The sequence below is a fragment of the Saccopteryx bilineata genome, chromosome 9, assembly GCF_036850765.1.
Source record: "Saccopteryx bilineata isolate mSacBil1 chromosome 9, mSacBil1_pri_phased_curated, whole genome shotgun sequence".
NCBI lineage: Eukaryota > Metazoa > Chordata > Mammalia > Chiroptera > Emballonuridae > Saccopteryx > Saccopteryx bilineata.
In genome coordinates, this window is record NC_089498.1 from 22,755,811 (window position 1) to 22,771,605 (window position 15,795).

General features: G+C 39.3%; 1 protein-coding gene across 1 annotated transcript in view; it reads left to right on the forward strand.

The window, feature by feature from the left end:
• The window catches only part of PHLPP2 (PH domain and leucine rich repeat protein phosphatase 2), a 79,426-nt gene that overhangs the window by 46,093 nt on the left and 17,538 nt on the right, over positions 1-15,795 (forward strand). Inside the window, exons 5-13 of the mRNA XM_066242029.1 lie at positions 2,460-2,585; positions 4,261-4,415; positions 6,986-7,132; positions 7,525-7,755; positions 10,205-10,407; positions 11,850-11,910; positions 12,839-12,934; positions 14,186-14,341; positions 15,533-15,733. Coding sequence (XP_066098126.1) covers positions 2,460-2,585; positions 4,261-4,415; positions 6,986-7,132; positions 7,525-7,755; positions 10,205-10,407; positions 11,850-11,910; positions 12,839-12,934; positions 14,186-14,341; positions 15,533-15,733 — 1,376 coding nt within the window. The remainder of the gene's footprint in view (positions 1-2,459; positions 2,586-4,260; positions 4,416-6,985; positions 7,133-7,524; positions 7,756-10,204; positions 10,408-11,849; positions 11,911-12,838; positions 12,935-14,185; positions 14,342-15,532; positions 15,734-15,795) is intronic.

The window sequence follows — 15,795 nt, forward strand, 5'->3', positions numbered from 1 at the left end:
GCTGTAAATCGACTACCAGATTCCTGTGCATCTGAGGAGGGGGTGGTCAGTTGCTGGAATAGCATTCATTAGCCAGGTCAAGAGATGTGTGAGAAGCTATGATTTGGTTGGATTGGGCTGGGGCAGTGGTCGGCAAACTCATTAGTCAACAGAGCCAAATATCAACAGTACGATTGAAATTTCTTTTGAGAGCCAAATTTTTTAAATATAAACTATATAGGTAGGTACATTCCTTATCACGGTAGTGCCCGCACGTGGTATTTTGTGGAAGAGCCACACTCAAGGGGCCAAATTGCTGCATGTGGCTCATGAGCCACAGTTTGCCGACCAGAGGACTGGGGGAACCCTTGGAAGGACCCATTGAAATCTGCTATTAAATCCCCTTTAAAATTTGCTAGGCCCAGAGAGCATGAAGTCAGGTTGTGACTGCTAGTCTAGTAAGGACCTTTGGGCTTATATCTTCCCTGTCCTTCCACCCTCTTTACTTCAATCCTGGAGGGAGTCAGAATTGGCATCTAGCCCAACATCTAGTAAGTAAGGGAGGAGGGGAGTCCAAAAAGCATGAGGGCACCCTTTGCAGGGAGGCAGCCACCTCCAGTCTGCCTGAGTGTTGGGAGAAAGTCTAACCTTTGAAGTGAAATCTTTGCCTCTTATCACGTGACCCTGGAGACTCCTGTTCTGAAGCAGCGCAGATTCCTGTATCACAGACTGGACTTGCTGTTGCTGCTTCTACCTCAGGAGCCTTGCTCCTTGATCCCCTTTGGGTGTTCGTTCACATGTTATCTCCTCAGTGAGTCCTTCCTTGACTTCCCTATTCATCATTCAGACCACCCACCCTGTTCCCCTCCAAGCCCTTACCCAGCTTTATTTTTTGTTATATATTGCATCATGTCATGCAATATCATGTCACAGCTTTGGTGTGAGAGTGTTTGTCCCCCTCAAACATAAACTCCATTGAGAGCAGAGGCCTTGCTGTTCTTCCCCGTTTTGTCCTTAACACCCAGAACAGAAGAATGTATTCATTCAACAAATATTTAATTATAAAATTGAGACTATTTGTTGACTTAAAGAATAATAAATAAATTTACTTATAATTATGTCCTATAAGTCCTACTCTTTCAACATCCTTGTTAAGTATTCTTTTGCTTTTCCTAAATGGTTTTATTGGGATATAATTAACATACCATCCAGTTCATTCATTTAAAGTGTACAATTTAATGGCTCTTGATATATTACAGAGCTGTGTAACCATTACCACAATTTTAGAACATATTCATGACCCTGAAAAGAAACCCCAGACTCCTTAGCCATCGTATAGTATTTCCCCATTCTTTCCCCAGCCCTAGTCACCTACAATCTACTTTCTGTCCCTACAGATTTGGTGATTTGGGGCATTTCATATCCACGGGATCACATAAAATATATTGTTCTTTGTGACTGGTTTCTTTTATCATAATGTTTGTAAGGTTTATATATGTTATATATCGATATTTTCTTCTTATTTATGGCTGAATAATATTTCACTGTGTGGGTGTACCGCATTTTTATACTTTTACCTATTAATGGACATTTAGGTTGTTTCCAGTTTTATGAAGAATGCTGCTGGAATATATGTATATGTTATTGTATGGATGTATGTGGTTTTCAGTTCTCTTGGGTCTGTCCTTAGGCACGGAATTGTGAGGTTACATGCTGACTGTTTATTTAGTCTTGAGGAACGGCCAGACTGTTTTCCAAAGTGAGTGTACCATTTTACATTCTCACCAGCAGGGCCTGAGGCTTCTAATTTCGCCACATTATTCCTATACTTGTTATCCAACACCTATGATCTGTGTTTTTATATTAGCTGTCTTAATGGTTTTGATTTGTATTTATCTAATAACTGATGACATTGAACACCATTTCATGTGTTTATTGGCCATTATCCTATATCTTTTTTGGAGAAATGTCTACTCAGATTCTTTGCCTGTTTTTAAAAATAGGGTTATTGTCTTGTTAGTGTTCTTTGCTTTTTGATTAGGATTTAAAAAAAATATATTACATATATATATATTATTTTTTTTAGAGAGAAAGAGAGACAGAGACAGAGAGGAAAGGGGAGAGATGAGAAACATGAACTCGTAGTTGCAGCACCTTAGTTGTTTGTTGATTGCTTCTCATACGTGCCTCGACTGTGGGGTTCCAGCCAAGCTAGTGACCCCTTGCTCAAGCCTGCGACCTTGGGTTCAAACAAGCAACCATAGGGTCGTGTCTATGATTCCACTCTCAATCCAGACACCCTGTGCTCAAGTTGATGAGCCTGTGCTCAAGCTGAATGAGCCCATGGTCAAGCCAGTGACCTCAGGGTTTTGAACATGAATCCTCAGGGTCCCAGGTTGATGCTCTGTCCACTGTGCCAACACCTGGTCAGGCTAGGATTTTTAAAATTGGTTCTGGTTGTCTTTCCTACTGTTCTTCAGGTAGAAGAAGTGAAACGACGGCAGTACTCCCTTGCATTCAGCTCAGCTGGAGCCCAGGCTCAGACCTATCATATCAGCTTTGAGACTTTGGCTGAGTACCAGAGATGGCAACGGCAAGCATCCAAGGTGATAAACGTCAGGATGTGGAGATAAGAATGTAGAAGCCTAATAGAAATGTATAATACTTTGAAAGTAAACTTACTCCCAAGAGAGTGAATTATAATTCTTATACATTTTATTCTAGGCCTTTCTGAGTGTATAATGAACAAAACCAAGGAATTCTACCACATCCTTAACTTATTTTGTTTATTTTTGTATTTTTCTGAAGTGAGAAGTGGGGAGACAGAGACTGACTCCCGCATGTGCCTAACTGGGATCCACCCAGCATACCCACTGGGGGCGATGCTCTGCCCATCCGGGGCATTGCTCCATTGCAACTGGAGCCATTCTAGTGCCTGAGGCGAAGGCCAAGGAGCCACCCTCAGCACCAGGGCCAACTTTGCTCCAATGGAGCCTTGGCTGTGGGAGGGGAAGAGAGAGAGAGAAAGGAGAGGGGAAAGGGTGGAGAAGCAGATGGGCACTTCTGTGTACCCTGACCAGAATTGAACCTGGGACATCCAAATGCAGGGCCAACATTCTACCACTGAGCCAACCAGCCAGGGCTCTTATTTTATTTGCTAGGTACAGGATACTTTCAAAAGTGTTTTCAGGTGCATTTACCTTTGTCCCATTTCTGTATGGAGGGTAGGGCCTTGAAGGAGATTCAAATGACCTTCCCTGGACCATAGTAATTGGTGACAGATGGAATCATTCTTTAATTGGTAGCCTAGTTTTCTTGGTCTGTATATATTTAATACAGCTTTGATGAATCACTTCAGATTTGAACTTACTGATGGGACATGGCTTGTGATTCTGCCGCAAACCATTATTCCTGTATGTTTAGGGTAATTAACTTTCCAGCACAAATTCTGCTATTTTAGTTTGTAACAGTGAAGTGCTCTAAGTTGTATTGCAGTTTTCAAATTCTCTTGTTCTCCTAGCTATCTTTGCAGAATTTTAGCCCATTTTTCTTTGTGAAGCTAAGTAGCTGCTGCATAAAGGATTTTCAGTATAATGACCTGTTATCAAAACGTGAATGACTTTTCCAGTGATATCTTGCTTGGTTTCTTTTTTAAGACATATTTTTCAGAACCCATGTTTTCTTAGCACAAGGTTATATAAATATAAACCTTGTTTTGGTTTTATTGAATTTTTCTATACTTAAATTGTGTAATAAAATCTGCTTGGAATAAAACTAGTTTCAGTTTTTAGTAACTATTTCATTCTTCTGTCATGAGAAGTTAATATTTTTTGAGCACCTTTTGCATGCTAAGCAGTGTGCTGTGTGCTTGGTTATTTAGTTTTATCCTCACAGCAGTTGAAGAAACTGTACTAGTGAAGCAGCACAGCCCATGTGGCAACAAAAGCCCATGTCTTTTGACATCACACTGCCTCCCAAAGTTCTGTAGTTATTTTAAATAATCATAATGTTAAATTCTTGTATGAAATGTTATCTTTCCATCTTTATGATATATATATATTTTTTATCTTTTGCTTATAGACACTTTACAACATACCTTTAGGTTTTCCTAGTATCTTATGGTTTTAGGAAAAGTAAAAATTAACTGGTTTTTATAAATGAATAATTGGAACTCATTACCTTTTCCCCTCTGTAGTCCATGCCTTGTGTCCCCGCCATTCCTTCCTGTGCGGGTGAGAGCGTTCTGTGCTAGCTCGGGGGGTTCTCTCTGACCTTGTGCAGGTGGTGTCCCAGCGGATCAGCACTGTGGATCTCTCGTGCTACAGCCTGGAGGAGGTTCCTGAGCATCTCTTCTACAGCCAAGATATCACCTACCTCAACTTGCGACACAACTTCATGCAATTAGAGCGACCAGGGGGCCTTGACACTCTGTACAAGTATGTGGAGAATAGGTTTCCATACTGCCTTGCTAAAAATGAATCATAATCCATATCTTAGTAGTTTATACTTAGAAGTGAGCATGCTTGCTGTCACATTTTTTTTTTTTTAACAGAGAGAGAGTCAGAGAAAGGGATAAACAGGGACAGACAGACAGGAACAGAGAGAGATGAGAAGCATCAATCATTAGTTTTTCGTTGTGCTTTGCGACACTTAGTTGTTCATTGATTGCTTTCTCATATGTGCCTTGACCGTGGGCCTTCAGCAGACCGAGAAACCCCTTGCTGGAGCCAGTGACTTTGGGTCCAAGCTGGTGAGCTTTTTGCTCAAACCAGATGAGCCTGCGCTCAAGCTGGCGACCTCGGGGTCTTGAACCTGGGTCCTTCCGCATCCCAGTCCGAGGCTCTATCCACTGCGCCACCGCCTGGTCAGGCAGTTTTTTTTTTCAAAAACTTCCTCTCAGTTTTGAAGAAGAAATAACATTTTTTATTTACACGATTTTTCTTCCCCATCTATAATTTTTGAATGCAAAATTTCTGTTATCGAGGCCACGTTGAGCTGCCATTGAGCTGATTTATTTTTCTATATATTATTGACAGTGATATATGATCTGTGTAGCCAGGGTAAATTGAGAGATTCAGTTTATGGAAGTTTTTGAATCAAAAGTATCAAACATAAATGAACAGGCCTAATTTCAAGAATTCTGCTTCCAGGTTATAACTTTTATCTTTCCTTTGTTAGTGCTACTGCCAACTCTCTAGCCTTTTCTTAGCTGTGAAACGTCTTTCTCCTAATAAAGGAAACATTTCACTCCTAAGGGACTATCCTATGACCCATATTTTTTCCATCTCCTTTGTTAGAATATATTTTCCATTCTCAGTCTCCACTCATGTCACCTCCTTCATCTCTTTAAAAGTGGGTGGCAGTTAATATATGTATAAGTAATTATCTGGGCTTCTTGTGGGGAGGGGGAGAAATTGGAAATTAAAGTAATTAAATTACACGGTAATTAAAAAGATAATACACAGGGAAATGACATTTTATACACTTTATTTATATATATATATATATTTACAGAGACAGAGAGTCAGAGAGAGGGATAGATAGGGACAGACAGACCAGAATGGAGAGAGATGAGAAGTATCATTAGTTTTTTTTGTTGCGACACATTAGTTGTTCATTGATTGCTTTCTCATATGTGCCTTGACCGTGGGGCTACAGCAGACCGAGTAACTTGCTCAAGCCAGCGACCTTCAGTCCAAACTGGTGAGCTTTGCTCAAACCAGATGAGCCTGTGCTCAAGCTGGCGACCTCAAGGTCTCAAACCTGGGTCCTCCACATCCCAGTCTGACACTCCATCCACTGCACCACTGCCTGATCAGGCTACACTTTCTTAATGACTAGTATTTCTAGAATAAATCTCAGAAGGCTCTTTGATTTTTATCTCATGTTTTATAAAGTTTTTCAAGTATAAGCCTATATTTAGGCTTAATGAAATAATTGTTTTAATAACATTGATATATAAAAAATACAAATAAGCTATAATTTTAAGGAATTGGATTTCTCACATTTTCTTCTGAGTTGCTATGAAAATAGGGTTAATCTAATTTGAGGACTAGGTTAGGAATTTGGAAGTTAAGGTACCAAGGCCACAATTAGTATTCAGTGTCAGAACAATTAGAAATCAAGAGTTGAAAATTTGGAAGAGGAGCATTAGAGGGAGGTACCAAGGATTCAAATCTAGACACAGGTGATATAGAGTTTCATTGTGAAGAATACTACCTCAGCTTTACCATCTTGCACTAGCATAATAATGAAGTCTAATACTCAGAAGTAGAATTACCAGAGTGATTCCCGTGGATCTGATTTTGGTTGATGCTGTCTCTGGCTAAGACAGTATAGATACTTGTACTAACAAAATAGAAGCACAGGTAATTACTATTTCATGTTTCATATCAGATTACACTACAATAAAACTTCGTATTACGCACATATCTTAAGCTAGATGTAAGTGGCCCATTCATTTCAAGTAACATTTGAGCCAGTATAATTTCAATATGAAAAAAGTTGCTTAAAATGGGATTTGATCTGCATGGTTGTTAGCTATTCCTTTGTCCAGGAGTTGATTAATTGGTTCAAGGTTTTTGTATGTTACATTGCATGTAAAAATTTAATAAAGGAAAAGATTTCAAGCATATCAGTATGAGTTGATGCTAAATAATTATAGCAACATGAGTTTTACTTCAAGATATTCTGCCCTTTTGAGGATAAGACTGGTTTCCTTGGCAACCTGGACTGAGCATTGGTTGTCTTAGGATCTGTGCTGTGCACAATGTTTGGCACATAGTAAGTGCTCAGCAAATATTTGTTGAACAAAGTCTATGATAAAACATTTAAAATAGATTGTGTTTTCACTCAATAGTGTGTGTACTATGTTATGTATATATAATATATATATATGTATATATATATGTATGCATGTATATATAATATATATATATGTATATATATATATATGTATGCATATATATATATATAATATATAACTTGTGCCACCTCTGCTTTTTAGATTTTCTCAGCTGAAGGGCCTGAACTTGTCCCATAATAAACTTGGGTTGTTTCCTGTATTGTTATGTGAGATTTCTACACTGACTGAGCTAAATCTCTCCTGTAATGGATTTCACGACCTGCCAAGTCAGATTGGTGATCTCCTAAAGTAAGTAGCTTGACTTTTCCTGGAGTCTTCATTTTCCTTGCAGAACAGGTTACTTGTCATGGCATTTGGGACGAAGGTGTACCATGAGCTCTCACAGTGAAATAAATCCTGTAGTTATGAGGATTCTAGTCAGCAGCAGTTACTTGCCGACAGCAGTGACTGGTCCTCAGTTTCAACAGCAGAGACTCTGACTATTTGTGATGTTGGAGGGGCCATCACTGTCAGTTATATATACGCCATTTTACTAAGTTTCTGTAGATAGACCTAGGACATTTTCTCATTTATTGGAGTCATAATAAATTAGTGACATTAGTCAGAATCCATAATTCTAGTTCTGTCCATTCCAATTACAACCTTTCATAAAGTGGACTTGTTTTGTTTTCTTCCCACAGTCTTCAAACTCTCTGCCTTGATGGCAACTTCCTAACTACTTTGCCTGAAGAATTGGGAAATCTGCAACAGCTTTCATCCCTGGGAATTTCCTTCAACAACTTTAGTCAAATTCCAGAGGTTTATGAGAAACTCACTATGTTAGATAAAGTGGGTATGGCAGGAAATCGACTGGAAGTCCTAAACCTTGGGGTGCTGAACAGGATGAGCCACATCAAACACGTAGATTTAAGGTAAGGTTGTTTGTTACCGTATCTTCTTTAGACAGACCTCTAACAGACTTTAGGTTTTCTCTTTATAAAGACTTCTTTAAAACATTAGGCTTTTGCCCTGGCTGGTTGGCTCAGTGGTAGAGTGTCGGCCTGGCGTGCAGGAGTCCTGGGTTTGATTCCCGCCAGGGCATACAGGAGAAGTGCCCATCTGTTTCTCCACCCTTACCCCTCTCCTCCCTATCTCTCTCTTTCCCTCCCACAGCTAAGGCTCCATTGGAGCAAAGTTGGTCCGGGCGCTAAGGGTGGCTCCATGGTCTCCCTGTCAGACGCTAGAATGGCTCTGATTGCAACAGAGCAACGCCCCGGATGGGCTGAGCATTGCCCCCTGGTGGGCATGCCGGGTGGATCCCGGTGGGGCGCATGTGGGAGTCTGTCTGCCTCCCCGTTTCCAACTTCAGAAAAATACAAAAAAACCCACATTAGGCTTTTTTTTTTTTTTTTTTTTTTTTTTTTTACAGAGGCAGAGATAGACAGGGACAGACAGACAGGAACGGAGAGAGATGAGAAGCATCAATCATCAGTTTCTCGTTGCGACTTCTTAGTTGTTCATTGATTGCTTTCTCACATGTGCCTTGACCGCGGGCCTTCAGCAGACCGAGTAACCCCCTGCTGGAGCCAGGGGCCTAGGGTCTAAGCTTGTGAGCTCTTTGCTCAAGCCAGATGAGCCCACGCTCAAGCTGGCGACCTCGGGGTCTCGAACCTGGGTCCTTCCGCATCCCAGTCCGACGCTCTATCCACTGCGCTACCACCTGGTCAGGCACATTAGGCTTTTAAAGCTATATTTTCAAAGCTGTATGTAATAAAGCTTCATTTTTCAAGCAATAGCAGAGAGATTATGAATGAGGTAAAGGTGTATGTACCACATGATAGAGACTTCAAATTGCCTTTGAAACAAGTTGTTCTAACTTATCCTCCAAGCAACATTTTATGAGAATTCTCATTTTCTTATAACCTTATCAATGTTGGATTTTAGCATTCTTTTTCCTTATTGTCAGTGTATTAGGTAGAAATGGTAGTTCTTTGTTTTAATTAGTGTATATGAGTGAGGTTAAATATATTATTGCTTATTGATTGGTAGTTTGTATTTTTCTACAAACTTGACCATTTTTCTGTTGAATCATTGAATTTCTTCTTGACATCCATTGTATTATAATTAAAATGTTAAAGGTTTTACTAATAATTTTTAGGAGTTTTTATTTTTTTGTTATCTTTTCCTAAAGGAGTTGGTAGAAGACACATACTAGATGTTCTGTCATTTACACTAATATTTTTCAACCTCTGGTCCACACTGGAAGAGTTAACCACCCTGATGTTGTATGAAGATTATAGAGTCTGTAATCACTGGGTTTATGATCTTCATACAACATCAGGATGGTTAATTCTTTCAAGAACCGGCACAAAATTTCTGGTAGACCAGTAGTTGAAAACCACTAATTTACACTGAGCCACTGATATCCTTGTTAGAGACATAGTAACAGAAAAACTTATTGAAATACAAGGAAATGGAAACAGGCTTGTGTGCTTTGTCATATACTGGTATAGAAAGGTACCAAGAAACCATTTTCTGTAATTTGCCCTTCAACTATTCCATTATAGATACTGATTATTTTCCTTTCCAATAATTAATGTAATGTAATCATGGCACTGGGGAGAGTGGGCAGAGCAGCAGGAGGTATGGCAGCTGCCTCTTGCTGCGGTCGTGGGGCTCCATGCCTGCTGCCGCTCACTAACCCAGAGCGTTATGTTCAGTTTCTTCTTCCTTCGTCCTTCTCCTTCGTCCCTACCTAACTATATTAGGTATTTGTATGGAAGTTTTTAACTAACTTTGTGGGTATGGTACCTTACTCTTTTCTTTTTGTTTAATTTATTATGTATTTGCCAAACTAGAGTGTCTAACTTAGTCTAAAACAGGGGTCGGGAACCTTTTTGGCTGAGAGAGCCATGAACGCCACATATTTTAACATGTAATTCCGTGAGAGCCATACAACGACCCATGTACGTTATGCATTTTCCAATAAAAATTTGGTGTTGTCCTGGAGGACAGCTGTGATTGGCTCCAGCCACCCGCAACCATGAACATGAGCAGTAGGAAATGAATGGATTGTAATACATGAGAATGTTTTATATTTTTAACATTATTTTTTTTATTAAAGATTTGTCTGCGAGCCAGATGCAGCCATCAAAAGAGCCACATCTGGCTCGCGAGCCATAGGTTCCCGGCCCCTGGTCTAAAACAAAGAACTGAAGGTACAGCCATCTGGTTATTTACTTAGTACCTTGCAAAATGAGGCAAATAGTGAAATTCTTAAATTGTTTAGGAAAGAGAAAGGGATCAGACATCTGTTTTTCTTTTGATGAGTACATTTAGTAGATTTTACTTCTAATGATTTCCTTATTTCTGAATATTAAGGATGAACCGTTTGAAAACTATGGTTATTGAAAATCTGGAGGGAAATAAATACATCACTCACATGGATTTGCGGGACAACCAACTGACGGACTTAGATCTTAGCCCCCTGTGTAGCTTGGAGCAGCTGCATTGTGAGCGGAACCATTTGAGAGAGCTGACACTCAGTGGCTTCTCCCTTCGGACTCTCTACGCCAGTTTGAACAGTGAGTTCTCTGTCCAGCCTCCTGTTTTTTCTCCTATAGCTCTCACCAGAGCTTTCTATGAACAGTAGCATCTGTGGTGACCTTAGCCACTCTGCAAAGTCAAATAGTTCACTGAGACCATGGTCTTTGCTGTGGAAATATTTTTTATCAGGCCCATTTCCCATTCTTAATGTATCTTAAGAATCTGAATGAATGGCCCAATTGGGAAAGACATCATTGACAGATATAGTCCTTAGTAACCAAGATTCTGTGACAGTACTATGGGAATGGGGTTTGTTTGAAGTTAGCTACTCTGTTTACAGAATCCTGAAATTCAACAACCTGGAAGAATTCACATCAACACTTGCAGTTTTGACACTTCAAGAATAAAGAATTCAGCTTCACAAAAGAAGTTATGCAGATGATTATAGGCAAAGGCACTCAGCTTCACTAGGCACACCAGGGATGTGCACATTAAAACCCCTGTGTGACATCATTACACACCTACCAGGACTAGAATGAAAAAGGCTGAAAATACCAGTGTCAGCTGTTGGGAATGTGAATTGGTACAGCCACTTTGGAAAACTGTTCAGTACTATCCACTAAAGCTGGACATAAATACCCCCTCGTACTCAACATTTCCTCTCCTCAGCTTTTATTAGTCCACAAAAGACAAGGAAAAAATTGTTTACAGAAGCACTATTCTTGGTAACCCCAACTAGAAAAGATTTACATGTCCTAACTCTAAATGGATAAATAAATTGTGGTACATTAACTTGAGAAGCTTGATACCACGGTGAGAATGAACTACAACCATATGCAGTAAGAAGAACAGATCTCACAAGTGCAGTGTGGAGTGAACGAAGCCAGATGAGACTTCACATACTGTATGTGTATACTTACGTGAAGCAAAAGTAGTCTGTGGTACAGGGATTTGGGATGGAGCCAGGCGGGGACTGGAGGGGTAGATGCGGGAAGCTTCAGCAGAGCTAGCAGTGTCCTGTTTCTTGATCTGGGCACTGGTTACACTAGTTTGTTCCATTTGTAAAAATTGATTGATCTATACACTTAAGATTGTTGTCCTTTTCTATATTTATGTTTTGCTTTAGTTGAAAGTTAAACTATTGCCAGTAAAAATCCAATTATCATGTTTTTTTAACAAACTATAGAAATGATCCCTGAAAGTATAGTCTTATCATGTTTTTTTAGAAAAACTAAGTAGTTACCGTTAACATTTCACAATTGCCTGATCCAGTGTGTAGCCAGTGCAGTACACAGATCCTTCATTCGCTGTTGTGTTTGGTCCGATTGAGATCAAGCAGTAATGTGAGTTACCCAGTGGGTTTTGTCCTTGGTGACATCAGTTTCCTTCCTGATGATTTCACTAGGCCACTTTTCCCTTTTTAATCTCCATCACTTTCTTCTGAGAGAATGTGACTAACACCTATTTGTTTTTTGATTAGGGCTGACAGCAGTGAATGTCTATCCTGTACCCAGTCTTCTCACTTCTCTAGAACTTTCCAGGTGAGTGTGTCTCATTAGGGTGGTGCTTGTTTGATTCCTAATATTTAAGAGATGTATTTGGATAATTTGGTAGTTTTGAGGTATAAGAAATCTAAATGTATTGAAATATTTGGATAACCTGGAGAAGGACAAAAGGATGAGTGGAGTAAGTTAAATGTCCGTCTTGTCTAGTTAAGGGAAGGGTCGTTCAGAAACAGAAATGTGCCTGTGAATTACTCGTTCTTACAGTCGGTGGGCATAGGGTGAGGTGAATCGTGCACTGATTTCCTTCTGGCCAATTGGAATCAGATAATTCTTATTTTTTATATCTTAGTTTATTTTGTGGTCAAAATTAATTATAAATGAGGTTTATTTTATTTCATTTTTAATACATTAGGCATTCAGTATTTAGTGGTTGAGTTTGACAGTATCAGAGAGAGACAAATAGCAGTCGCAGGGAGGTATCCTAAGTGCCAGGTAGAGAGTGCTGGAAGTGGGTACACAGGGCAAGGCAGTGAGCAGAGTCCTATATGGGCAGGGTTGTTGCAAAGATTAATTGAGATAATAAATGTCAAATATATACCATAGTGCCTGCAATAAAACAGTCTCTTAAGAAATATTAGTTATAGCAGTATTCTTTATGTTATTACTTTATTATCATTATTATTAAGCTATTGTTCTAGATTCCCTTCTCTGCATTTCTTTTTGTCATATATTCCTAGCAAAATCGATCCAGTATTACACGTTTGGGTACTTGTCTCTGTTCACCTTTCTATCAGCATCATTCATTGAGCATCTACTGTATTCCTAATGGACCAAGAATGCCTTGGGATAGTATGCTTCTGCCCGTAAGGGGCTCATGGGCCAGTTAACAGATATATTACAGACTAATGAAATCAGTTCCACTCGTCATCGTACATAATGACTTGTATTTATTTATTTTTTATAGAAACCTGTTGGAGTGTGTCCCTGACTGGGCCTGTGAAGCAAAGAAGATAGAAATACTAGATGTGAGCTATAATCTTCTGACAGAAGTTCCTATGAGGTAAGTGTGTGTAATGTATGTATTATGTATGTGTATATTAATCTATATCTTTGTATACATGTATTTAATTATTTTCCTAGATTTGGGTTACCTTGCATAGGTACTTCCACTTATTCAGTAAATATTGAGGACCTGCTCAGTGCAGGGCCCTGTGGAGTGCTGTGAGGGTTACAGTAGTGGGTGATGCAAGGAACTCAGTGAGCAGGTAGGTGAGGGGACTTGTGCACAGATAACTGATAAAATGTAACAAGAATTGCTGGCATAGGTTGGTGATGTGATACTAAGAAGAGATCATTTTTATTGGATGAGTTGTAAGTTGGGCAATGTTCTAAGAACTTCACTTTTATTATCTTACTTAGTCCTTTTGCAGCCTTATTGTATAGGCAGTGTTATCCTCATCTTACAGAGGCAGAAACTAAGGCGTGAGGTGGCCAGGCAACTTGCCCAAGGTCTCGCTTAACTAGGAAGTGATGAGAGCTGGCATTTGAATGTGGTTATTCTTCCCTTCCCTTTTCATCACTGTACTCTATAAATAACAGGTTTTAGAAATACAGAACTTTGAATAATTAGAGAGTGCTTCAGGGAGGATGCATATTTGAGTTGATCTTTATAAGATGGTAGGATTTCTGTACTTGGGAAAGGAGGTAACTGGTATTTTGAATATGTCATTTTCATGAGGTGTAAAATATGTGGTTATCACCTAGTGGAGTCTTTAAAATTAAACTAGAGGCTTTGTAGCATAGTAGGTATGAACCCAATCTTTGGAGTCATATCTTGGTTCTAATCCTGACTGTGCCATTTATTATGCTCAATGTGAGATCTTTGGCAAATCAGTCACTAACCCATCTGAACTTCAGAGTTAAGTGGCCTAGCACATTTTAAGCACTGAATAGTGGTTTTGTTATAATAAATTTTGTTATTAACTTATTATATAGTTAATTATATTAATAGATTCAGTGAATTTTTAGTGCTGTCTATACTTAAAATCTCAAATCAGTTTATTCTAGAAATTGTTTATTTAGCTCTTTCTTTCTTCGTTAATTCACCTTTTCCCAGAATGACCGTAATGACTTCCTGGTGGGTGGTGGGTAAAGAGAAGGCAATGGCTGCTTTCTTGACTCAAGAAGAGTCTGTTTCTGTTCATTTACTGATTTCACTTAAATAGCCAAGGGCAGACTCAGAAAGAAAGATTTAAGTAAGTTTTTTATTTCTTTGTACTGTTCCCACCTCCCCACCCCACACCACCTGCAGAATTCTCAGTAGCTTGAGTCTTAGAAAACTGATGGTGGGACACAATCACGTGCAGAGCCTCCCAGTGCTAGTGGAGCACATCCCTCTTGAGGTGTTGGACATTCAGCATAACCTGCTCACCAGGCTGCCGGATACCCTCTTCTCCAAGGCCTTAAAGTAAGTAGCGTAGATTTTATTCAGAAGAGCAGAATCATTGGCTAAACACACTGCACTTTGTCATTGGGGTGACCTTTGGAACTAGATTTATAGTGTTTACTTCATAGTCCAGCTGTGGGTGGAGACATTTGCTCTTGCTATGAAATAAAATATGACTCTGTTTTATGAAGCAGTAATCTTCACCTCAAACGTTGAAATAACCATCAAATACTTAAGAAGTTTTGGTGTAAACAGCTTCAGACTGGGGGTGGGGGGGGGCGGCTCAGGCTTTCATCTCAGAAAAGGAATACAGGTATGACCTTTAACAGAAATTACAGTGTCCTTGGCAGTTTCAGCTTTCGCACTAGGAGAAAAGGACATGGCACTGAAGTTTAGCTTTTGCTTCTAGCTTCATGAAGCTCTCATTCATTCTCTATATGCTGCACTTTTTTACTACCTACTTTGAAAACTGCATTTAAAGGTAACATTGTTTCAGAAGGTGCTGTTTGCTTTCTCATTGTAAATTAACAATAGATGATGTGTCTTCTTATTTTAACACCCATAATTAGGTTTATTTTATCTCCATTCAGTGAAAATTAGTTTTTAATTATAGCCTTGTGCAATATGGAGAAGGCTGTATTGTCTTCAGTTTAAAAATGGAGAAAACAGAGTTAGTTAATAAGTAGTAATTTAACATAAGGCTACAGCAGCACTTTTCAACTGGTGTGCCTCAAGAATTTTTAAAACATGCAATACTTGACTATTTAGTCAGAGGCACTGACCTCTTTTCCCTTAGATTGTCAAGAAAAAAAAATGAGAACAATACAGCAAAAGCTGTCCGGTGTAAATCAAAATTATACCTTTTTTTTGTCAGATCAGCAAAAAAATACATGTTTTTGTTGTGCTACAAAATTTTAGGGATTAATTTATGTGTGCCGTGAGATGGAAGAGGTTGAAAATCTCTGGGCTGCAGGAAACATGCAAAAAGCATTTAGGCTATAAGTGTGTATAGTTCTTTGTCTGACATCTTCTATATCTCAATACACTTTGTTAGAATTTCCAAAAAATAAACCCTTTGGAAATTCAAAAGTGTTTATATGTATTTATATTATATTATATTATATTAATCACATCATATCATATATATATTTTAAGTATAATTTGGCAACTAGTAGCCACGAAGAAAAGGCTGACTGGTGTGTGTTCTGTCAGCCTCAGATACTTGAATGCATCCGCAAATAGCCTGGAGTCTCTGCCATCTGCTTGTGCTGGGGAGGAGAGCCTGAGTGCCCTGCAGCTGCTCTATCTGACCAGCAACCTCCTGACCGATCAGTGTGTGCCTGTCCTGGTGGGGCACCCGCACCTGCGGATCTTGCATCTTGCAAACAACCAGCTACAGACTTTTCCTGCGAGGTAAACTAATGCAAACTTTGGTCATTTCAGACAACTAAGAGGGATTCTGCATTTGTCAGATT